Raw genomic sequence first — 11,512 nt, 5'->3', positions numbered from 1 at the left:
TAATTCGGAAAGCAATACAACAACAATAGCTTTCTTTTTCCACTATTCAACAACTTACATAAATTCAATTCGACAACTTACCTTCAAGCCAAAATCGACGCTTATACATTCACATACTAACCCATGCCCCTACCAACAATATTTAAGGACATTCTAAGCAATTCATACAACATTTCCAATAATCCAAATTTTTCTCCAGCTACCCGAAACAGCCCCCTAACCGAAACAGCCCCTCTAACTTTTTCTTCATTGACAAATTATGGTTTGTATTCACAATTCACCTTCTAACAATACTATCTCGCCCATATACCAATTACATTAAATATACAAAAGCCCCCAAATCAGTCCGCAACATCTACAACCTCAATTTGAACCAATGAACATTCATTTCCAGCATAAAATTCAAAGCGACGACGATTAAAACATTAAGCGATATTCATTCGCTCATTGTCATATAATGTGAACCATTTCAATCAACACTACACATACACATATATGGATGATTCCCAATTGTTCTTCACCTTACAATGATCATAATCAACTAACTAAACATTAATTCATAATTTCAATCACAACACAACAACACCCATCACACGCCCAACCCTCATACATATGGCATCCACTTCACCATTCTTTATTTCATGATTTTTAACCATAATAAGATACTACAACATGAATATAACCATCATAACACAAGAACAAGATCAAATCTTACCTTTTTATCTTCAACTTCCACAAGCCTAGGGTTTCCACAAGATGAGAAATAGTGGATTGATCGCTCCCACAATGCTTCCACGCTACTTAGGGACCTCAATATAGTTGATTTGTGCCAAAGAAATAATTTTTGGAAGGCTAGAATTGATCTTGATTTTTTTTTTCAACTTGGCCGTGAGGTTGGGGGTTTTCTCCTTCAACTTTTAGATATTTTTTTTTTTTTGTGGGAAGTGAGAAAGATGAATACATGGTCATCTTTTAACTAATATGAAGTGCATTGTTGTCCCTTGGCCCACATTAAATGAGTTGGACCACTTAAAAGATGACACCAAATTGTGTGGGCACCACATGGAATTTGTGGATGACTTTCCACTTCTAATTTTATCACTTTTGGTCCCAAATTTTTCCTAATTGATCCATACCAATAAATTCATGCACAACTTATATCTCAAAATAAAATCGAAGGTCAAGAATCCCGACTTTGTATCCCGAAATAATTTTGTCCCTAACTTATCGTAATTAATCCAGATTATTCCACTGTACAAAAATACGGGTTCTAACACCGACATAAAAGTTTGTCTATTAAAAGTATGCCCCCATCGGCATAATCTTGTTAAGGAATTACCAAACTTATGCCGATGGGAGCATACTTATGCCTTATGGGCAGACTTTGCCTTGAAGCATGCATATGTATTTTTTTTTTAACTTTTCAAGGTAAACTTTTAGTAATGCCTTAACTAAAAGTGTGCCCCATAAAACATAACTAAAAGTATGCCCCATAAGGCGTAAGTTTTCCTTAAGACATAACTAAAACTTTGCCTTATAAGGCAAAGTTTAAATTTGCTATGCCCTCTCCGGCAGACTTTTAGTTATGTTTAACTAAACACACACACACACAGATATATATTTACTTTTCGAGGTAAACTTTTAGTTATGCCTTAACTAAAAAATGTGTCCCAAAGACATAACTAAAAGTATACCCATAAGGCAGAACTTTTTCTTAAGGCATAACTTAAACTTTGCCTTATAAAGCAAAGTCTATGTCTTAAGAAAAGTTCTTGCCTTATGGGGCATAATTTTGTTATGCCTTAACTAATATTCTGCCCCATAAGGCATAACTAAGCTATGTCTTAGGAAAAATTCTGCCTTATGGGACAGACTTTTAATTATGCCGGATCCGGCATAACTTTAGCTTTTTCTTTAAAGATTGTATTCTGGATCCGGCATACACTCCCCCAATCCTGCCTTGTGAAATTATTTTTTTATTTTATGCCTGAGCGGGGGTTCGAACTCAGAACTTCATGTATTCGCCCACCTTTCCAAGCAAAGGGCAAAACTTAAAGACCACAAATATAAAGTACAAAATTTAAAGATCACAAATTTGAGGGGCAAAATTTAAAGACCACCCCAAACGAAGGGCAATCCGCGCAAAAAAATGATAATTATGGCCCAATACCCGTAAGTGATCTAGTTACGTAGGTATCATTAACTTCGTGCGTCTGCCTCTCTCCATCCCTCCCTCCCTCCCTCTCTCTCTCTCTCCCTCCCTCCCTCGCTCTCTCTCTGACTTGTTAATGGAGAGAAACCTCAAAAGGCCAAATACAATCCATCATCATATCTTATGAAGAATCTGGGTTTGCCCAGTCTAAAATTTGTTGTGAAATCTCGAATGGGTGTTGCCTCATTTTGTTGGAAATAGCTCAAAGGAAGACGATTCTGAAGTTTGGGTTCGAGTGAAATTGGATTGAGCTCAATTTGACGATGAAACTTCAAAAATCTGAAGGCCACCATTGTTGAGGGTTTCTGATCTGATCCTAATATGTTTCCTTCCTTTTCTACTAGATTGTAATCATTACTCAATTTTTTAGAATCAATACAATCTCTTCTATCTTCATTGCTCAAATCTGATACATAGTGTTGTGGGTTGTTCTTATGAAAAACATGTCATTTCTTGTTCAGTATACCTTAGTTGTATATCATATATACCTCAGTCCCTTCATCCCTTTAAAACCAGTGTTTGGACCATTCCCAGTGTTTCTCTATTTATAACAGAACCTGTACCCTTTCAATTTTTTCCCTATTGTCAAACAAGCTACTATTTTGTTCATTTCTATGTATAAAAAACAGTAGCTTGTTTGAAATCATATGTTACTTGTGATTTAACATAAGTTTTGTATTACATATTGTAGCACGTGCTAATCCTTTCATTATTCATTTTTGTGCATGAAACCCTGTTTGGGGTCCGAATGGGACTTAGTCCTCATTTACTTGCTACTTCGTATCGAGTCTCCCATAATGTCTAGTATTTGTCTCATTTCTAAGGAAACATCCTTTTTTCGTGTGTAGTTTCTCCGTTGTTTGAAATACCTAACTTTCTCTGACCTCTAGCTTATCTTTAGCTTTGGTTATTAGGATTAAATGCTTGAAAAGGGAGAAATATAATGGGTTTTAGAAGCAAAGAAAACTTGCTGAATTTGTAGCCTTTTTTGTACTTTTACTATTGACTTTTCATGTTTCTAAGCAGACATATTTTTGTAACTTTTATTCAGTAGTTTCAGCCATACATTTCTTTTCTAATTATAGGTGTTTTATTAACTTTTAATACAGTAGGCTACAAAATAAGTTGCTAAGTAGAGAACGTTTCCAACATTCCTTTTGGGTTCTAACTTTCTTCATTTTGTGTATTTGATTTTTGCAAACAGCCCAAGTTCTAGGAGTCCTACTTGGGGCTATTCCTTTTTTATTTTAGTCTTTTTGCTTTTGCTTCTGCTTTTGCTTTTGCAGATCATTGCTGTTTTTACTTTCTTGTTTATTATGTACTACTATTAATAAAATATAGTGGTTTCCAAAAAAAAAAAAAAAAAGAGTCCTACTTGGACTTTGAATTGTCAGATGGTCATAAGCCCAAACAAGTTGACTATCTGTTGAAGCCTTCCCCCCCTCCCCCCACCTCGCAACCACTCCCCACCCCCAACATGAGGAATGATGAGGAGAATAACAAATAAGTGAAATTCAAGATCTTTAGATATGAGAAAATTATCATCTTTATTCCAATTACTTTTGGTAGGTATATTCTACCACCAGAGTTCGGACCGAATATGATGACAGCTATTCCATCAAAACTGTCTCTACTACAAACTAATCACTCTCAAACTTAGAAATATATTCTTCATAGTATAGCTGATATAAACATGGATATCGGAGTTATCAATAAAGATGTTCTTCACTTTTTGCGGGAAAAAGCTGATTCAAATAAACATGACATCAGCACCAACACAAAAGACCAGTAGGAAGGTTCAAGAGACCTATCACATGTAGTTTAATACTCCACAAGCACGAGTTTCTCAACAATGGGAGTCGGAAAACTGGCGTTCCATATGTAATCTGCAGAATTAGTTAAACCAGGAAGGAGTCATTCATGATATATCTGATATTCTGAAATCAACATGGATAAAAAGAGGGAAAATGCTTAGAAAGATTATGTAATTTTTCACTTAGTTTATTAGCACACTTTATGTCTTCAGATGTTTGATGGGTGTTTAGGAGTAGTACAATGCTAGGTCAAACGAGTGAAACATCTCTTTGATTAGCAAGAGAACAGACATTTACCAGAATATAGACTCATTTATCCTTCAAGACCCTAAAATTTGCCATCAACTGCTTCAATAAATGAAGAGATCAAAAAGCAAAAGGAGACGCTCAATAAGTGAAAGCACTAGAAATGTCTCGATCTACCTGCCAACCTCGGACATCTTAGCAGCATTTTGCTGCGAGCTTTGTCCACACTGCAGAAAGACATTTTTCTATAAAATGTCAATCCTATTCAAGTATGTGCACAGTGATGTAAAGAACTCACCAAGATAGAGTCCAAAGTTCCTGAAAGGCCACATGAAAAAAAGATGTCACAAACTTTTTGAAGTTTTTAGAATCAGAAAAAAAATTGTTGTTAAACGTCAAGATCTTTATCAACAACACCATCGAATGAACCACCTTCAAAACAACTCATGTCTCGTGTATCCATCTTCATATCTGCTTAATTAGGAAAACGCCATGATATTCAAAAATGTTTTCACATCACACAAAAGATTTTGCCTTATTAGCAAGCAACATTATTTTTCGTCGTCTTTATGCATCTCATGGAAAAGTATAAAAGATATCATGCGATGACATTTGGGAATGTAAAGGTGTGAATACAAAATGGACAGTTTTAAAGGTGAGATTTGTCAGCAAACTTCAATTTCATATCGATGTGGGATTCTAACATCCCTCAGTGTGGACAATATAACTAGCTCAAACTTTAAAGGCATGATTCGACTCCAAAATCTAGCTCCTCATGAGGTAGAAATGTCCATCATATAAGGAAACAAATTACCACATCCCACATTGATGTGGGACTCTAAGATCACCTCTATAAATATAAGAGCTTACATTTCAATTGTGGTCGATCAGAATACTTCTTTTGCATTGCTTCGATTACCACAGAAGATATATCAACATTGACCACATCCTCATAACCATCGAGTCCGGAGCCAAAATGACATATTTTTACAGCAATTAGACCAAAATAGGCTGTCTTTTTTTTTATACCCAAATGGGTATTTCGTTGATCATTCAACGAAATACCCCAGTTACTATTCATAGCAGCAACTCTTTTTTTTTTTTTTTTTTTTTTTTGCTATTTCGTGGATTGTTCCACGAAATAGCTTTTTTTTTAATTTTTTTTTGCATTTCGTGGAACAATCCACGAAATAGTTTTTTTTTTTTTTTTTTTTAATTTCGTGAAAAAAAAATGATTTTTTTTTCTTATCATGACACAATCCACGAAATAGATGTTTTTTTATTTTATTTCGTGAATAAAAAAAGAAATAGGAAATTATAATTTTTTTTTTGTTTTTGCATTTCGTGTATTAAAAAACGAAATAGGATAAAAAAAATTCTAATTTCGTTCGTATAAAAAGGAAATTGGAAAATATATATATATATATATATTATTTCGTGTATTAATGAAGGAAATTGATTTGTTTTTTTATTTTTTTTGCATTTCGTAATCTAATGAACGAAATAGGTTTTTTTTTTTTTGTATTTAGAGAATAAAAAAACGAAATAGGAAATTATATACATATATATATATATATTTTTTGCATTTCGTGTATTAAAAAACGAAATAGGAAAATAATTTTATTTTCATAATTCGAAATGGGTCAACTCACCCAGCAATGACAGAAGAGAGCGATCACAAAACACTAAATTGACTTTCCCCGTACCTGTCCCCGATGAAAGTCGGGATGAAACCTGCTTTCATTCAAAACCAACTCACTCTAAGGAAAGGAGAGCTTTGCGAAAGTTTCAAAAGGAATTGTTTCGTTTATATAAAAATGAAATAGGAATATATATATATATATATATATATATATTTCATTCATGTACCAATGAAATATTTCGTGGATTGTTCCACGAAATGCAAAAAAAAAAAAAAAAAAACAGTTTTATTTATATTAACGAAACTGTTTTATTTTTTAATTTAAAACTGTTTATTTTTTATTTTTTATTTTGCATTTCGTGGAACAATCCACGAAATATAAAAAAAAACAGTTTTTTTATATATTTTTGAAATTGATCTTATATATATATATATATATATTCCAAATTGATTAAAAGCCATTTTTTAATTTTTTTAAAATATATTTTTCAAAAAACTTAGTGTTTAACTGTAATTGAAACCGCAGAAGTGAAATTGACATTCACAGATACATTATCCCTGGATTTTTACGTTGAAATCTATTGCGTATCATCATCTTATAAGTAAATTGAACTGAAAATTTAATGCCAATTTGTTGAAAAATTGAAATTGAATGTGATAAAAGGCGTTTTTTTAAAAATCGGCTCGGCCAAACCGCCTTGCGGAAGTTTGTGTGCATAGATCTCGGAAAAATACCCAAAATCAAAAAAAAAATCGCGTAAATCGGACGTCCGAGCGCAAAGTTATGACCATCTAAAGTTTGACGACTTTACAACTAGTTTTTCTCCCTATATTTTTTAGAATTATATTTATATTTAAAATAAAGTTATGTCTTGACTTTACAACTATTTTTTTTTTCGTTTATTAAAAAACGAAATAAGATTTGTTTTTATTTCGTGAATATATAAATGTTTTTATAAATGAAACACAAAAATATATATATATTCATCCTATTTCATTGGTACATGAATGAAATATATATATATATATATATATATTCCTATTTTTTATTTTCCTATTTCGTTTTTTAATACACGAAATGCAAAATATATATATATATATGTATATAATTTCCTATTTCGTTTTTTTATTCACTAAATACAAAAAAAAAAAAAAACCTATTTCGTTCATTAGATTACGAAATGCAAAAAAAATAAAAAAATAAATCAATTTCCTTCATTAATACACGAAATAATATATATATATATATATATATATATATATATATATATATATATATATATTCCAATTTCCTTTTTATACGAACGAAATTAGAAAAAAATTTATCCTATTTCATTTTTTAATACACAAAATGCAAAAACAAAAAAAAAATATAATTTCCTATTTCTTTTTTTATTCACGAAATAAAATAAAAAAACATCTATTTCGTGGATTGTGTCATGATATGTAAAAAAAAAATCATTTTTTTCACGAAATTAAAAAAAAAAAAAAAAAAAAAAAAAAAAGCTATTTCGTGGATTGTTCCACGAAATGCAAAAAAAAAATTAAAAAAAAAGAGTTGCTGCTATGAACAGTAACTGGGGTATTTCGTTGAATGATCAACGAAATACCCATTTGGGTATAAAAAAAAAAAAGACAGCCTATTTTGGTCTAATTGCTGTAAAAATATGCCATTTTGGCTCCGGACTCCATAACCATCATCAACCATGCCTTCGCTAAAAGCTTCAACAAACACAATATCTGTCAAGTATAATAACACACCAAAACAGAAACAAAAAACGCACACAAGCAAATAATATACAATATTACTTCTAATGCTTTTCAACAACTTTTGTGAGATGAGAGGGAAGAAATAGTGGAAGGAATCAGAGCCAAGGCCAATCAATGATTACATTACCAACTGAATAATGCGCATTGGAGGACAAAGAAAGAGGAAGATAAAAGATTATATCTTTAGAATGGTTGAATCTTGGAATAAGATTCTAATTCGATTCAATGAATCAACAAATTCAAATTCCAAATTACCTGGAGGCAGTGATATGTCCATTCAGATCTATTTAGGCCTATTCAGTCTAATACTAACCGATTTGTCTTTTTTAACTTAAATTAGGAGTTCTATATAACTAGATGTTCTCTAAATTCAATTACCCTACACGAATATGCATGTTTCTTATCAGATTAAAACAGTTATGACATGCACAGAACCTGAAGTAAGTGTAGAACAGGACAACAAAGCTTTAACTCTAACTAGTTGGATCGCCACGTGCTTCTATTAGGTCCTTTGAGACAACTTCCATGTACTTTTAAATCGATTCCTGTTTCTTTTCAAAATCAAACTGAAAAAATGGACAACAAAGCTTTATCTGTAACTAGTTGATTGAATTATGACATGCACAGAAACTGTTTTCTGTTACAACCTAGCCCAAAAGCTAACGACTAAGGTGGGAGAGCCAAGGCCATATAAACCCCACATCAGCACTTAGAAATACCGATGGGGGACTGGAACATAACACTTTCTGTATGTTCTTTTTTCATTTTCGGAAACAAAGTGAAAATGGAATAGAGAGTGCAGAGGAATGTATGATACCGGAATTGCCGCAACCGACAATGAGGACACGATGGTTGTGAGGGACGTAGAGGTTGAGGAGTGGTTTGAGTGATGGATACTTCAGCGGTTGGATGTGCATCCGCCCCCGGATACTTCTGGTAGCATTCAAAGGGACCTGCAGCTTCATCAGTATATCGTTTGTCCCAGTACCATGATTCCCCGTAAGCTTGCGCTGTCCCCTTCATCGATCAAATATTCCGGTGTATTCAGACCTCAAAGCTGATCCCGATCTCTTTGATACAAGGGACGAATAAAGTTTGTAGCTAAATAACAAAATCAACCGCTAATCCTATTTTGGGGATAAATTATCAGAAAGAGTTTGTTAGCTACTAGCTATTTAGCAACAAATTAGTGACAAAGTTTGCAGCTAATTCTAATTTATTTATTTTTTGTAGTAATAACTTTGATAAATTTTATTGATTATTTACTTTAATGGAGATAAAATGTGTAGTTTGATGACATTTCTTATGACTGATTTTTAAATTTGTTTGAAAGTTAAGATGTTGCAGTTGATTTGTATCTCATAAGTAATAACTTTGATACTATTGCATTGTTTATACTTGTAATAAAATCTTAGATTTTGTTTTTATGATTTTCTTTATTCCTTTCTAACTTTCTTAAACTTCTAATGGTTTTTCAACATTGTTTTGTATTATTATGTTATTTTTTTAATTAATAGAATAAAAGTTTAAAGATCCGCGAGGCTTATCATCTCTTGAGGCTTACACCTCGCCCCATATCCTAAGATTTCCCGCTTCACGTTTCTGCCTTTTAAAAGATGTTATATTAGTATTTTTATTTTTGTATACTATTCAATCGTGTCATTTTATACCGTGATGTTTGACTTGGTAGAAAATTTAAAAATAAAGAAAAGTATCTTTAAAACTTGTGTTAGACATGTAGTGACATTTGTGTGATTGTAATAAGATATATAAAGTGAAATATATATGATATTAAAAAGTATCTAAATATAAAATTTATTATTCTTGTTAAATAGGCTAAAAAAAAAAGGAAGACTGTCGTGTAAAAAGAAAACATGAGAGTTAACTTATACTACTTGGTAATAAGCAACAAAGGTTGAGGAAAAGGGGAAAGTAGGAATCTACTTTACGTGTAAGTTTGTAGTGTGTAAATATGAATTCGAAACCTCCATTTGGAACTTTGGAATGTTTGTGAGAAGAGAATGCTAACAGAAGAAACATACATAGTCCGGCTTAAGCAAAGGATAACTTTTCGAGGCAACTCGGTTATGAATTGTGATACATATAAATAACAGGCTAATGACTATAGAAATGCTATGCACTGGAAGATAAAGGCGTTAATAACAAATACTTGGTCATGGCTGATTTATGCAACGAAGATGGTGGGCCCTTATGGATTAAAAGCTAGCATATCTTTCCTGCATGATGCATTCAGTATATATGTTCTAATGTTGTGTTGTACTACAAATATTTTGTTGCAGGAGTTTCAAGATCCATTTCAGAAACCCCCCCTACTCATTACACACTCAAAATTCAGTCACTTTCTCTTCTGAAAAAGAACAATATTGAGAAATACACCTCTCCGTATTTTGAAGCTGGCGGCTATAAATGGTGCAACTTTATCCCTACTGGAATCTAATTAGTATTACTAGTTTCTTGAGTTTTAAATTTGTAACCAGTTGATTGGTTGTGCAGGAAGTTGGTGTTTCATCCAAATGGAAACAAAAACAAGAATAAAGCAGGCAACCATGTTTCTGTGTATCTGATGATGGCGGATGCAACCTCACTTGCCCCTGCAGGTTGGGAGGTTCATGCTGCTTTTCGGCTCTATTTGCTTGATCAAAACAACGACAATTACTTGGTCCTCCAAGGTCTCTCTCTTACATCTACTTAATTTCTTTTTATGAACATAATGAAGGAGAAAGAATCAAAGTTCTTAATTACAACAACAGATACATCTAATGAAAAGGGAAGAAGATTCCATGCTATGAAGGTGGAATGGGGATTTGATCGATTCATGAGTCAAGAAGCTTTCAGCAATCCAGAAAATGGGTATGTTGTAGATGATACGTGTGTCTTAGGAGCAGAGGTTTATGTATGTCAAGAAAAGTTCCCAGGTAGAGGGGACTGTCTCTCCATGGTGAAAGACCCCATTAGCTTTGAGCACACCTGGAAGATCAACACGTTCTCTGCTATTACTGCAAATTGTGAAGACTCTAGGACCTTCATAGCAGGAGAACATAAATGGTACAATCACTCGCTTCCTTTTCTCAAATTGTGTAACTCAATATGTATATATAATGGCTATTTGTATGTACGTATAAAACTAAAACAGGAAGATACAAGTATACCCCAAGGGAAAAGGAAGTGGCACAGGCAGCCACCTGTCACTATACTTGACATTGGCAGAACCAAGCAGCCTTTCTCAGGGCACTCAAATATATGCAGATTTGACATTGCGTATCCCTGATTCAAAAAATGAGAGATATTACAGTGACAAAGGTACTTAACATCGGTACAGTACTATAAAAGTTAATGAAGTGTTGAAAAGATTAATGGAGCATTATTATGTCATCATCATTATACTACTTTTGGTTGCAGCCAACTATTGGTTCAGTGCATCACATACATCTTGTGGATGGCCAAGATTTATACCGATTTGGTTATTCAATTACCGCTATCAGGTCAAAGGAGCTTGTGTTATAGTAGCTGAAGTCACTGTGCATGGGATTACTACTAAAAATATCATGCTCTAATTAGTAGCTAGAATTTGATCATGACACCAATTATTGTACAGAGAATATTTCCTCTTCTGTTTGGACAGGCCAGATAGAAGAAAATTGAAGTCAGTCTCATTGTGATAAAATAATCTGCTTGTATCATCATGCCAATTTGGCAATCCATACCAGTCCCAGTGTTCTTTATCATATAGTTACGCATATGAACTACTACTATTTGGTAATTAAATCCATTTTCCGCATTCTTGTTGTATCTATTAGTATTTGTTTA

General features: G+C 32.9%; 1 protein-coding gene and 1 pseudogene across 1 annotated transcript; one reads left to right on the top strand and one right to left on the bottom strand.

Annotated features, from left to right (window-relative positions):
* Positions 1–3,719: 3,719 nt before the first annotated feature.
* Positions 3,720–8,707, bottom strand: LOC132615269 (uncharacterized; annotated as a pseudogene).
* Positions 8,708–9,745: 1,038 nt separating this feature from the next.
* Positions 9,746–11,492, top strand: LOC132616163 (protein RESTRICTED TEV MOVEMENT 3-like). Its single transcript, XM_060330770.1, has 6 exons — positions 9,746–9,885; positions 9,985–10,114; positions 10,199–10,374; positions 10,456–10,750; positions 10,839–11,005; positions 11,105–11,492. Exons 1-6 carry the CDS (start codon positions 9,861–9,863, stop codon positions 11,257–11,259), a joined length of 948 nt encoding a protein of 315 aa, XP_060186753.1. The 5' UTR covers positions 9,746–9,860; the 3' UTR covers positions 11,260–11,492.
* The last annotated feature ends 20 nt before the right edge of the window (positions 11,493–11,512 follow it).

The sequence above is a fragment of the Lycium barbarum genome, chromosome 10, assembly GCF_019175385.1.
Source record: "Lycium barbarum isolate Lr01 chromosome 10, ASM1917538v2, whole genome shotgun sequence".
Classification (NCBI taxonomy): Eukaryota; Viridiplantae; Streptophyta; class Magnoliopsida; order Solanales; family Solanaceae; genus Lycium; species Lycium barbarum.
Note: the sequence above shows the minus strand (reverse complement) of the source record. Positions and strands in the feature narration are given on the sequence as shown.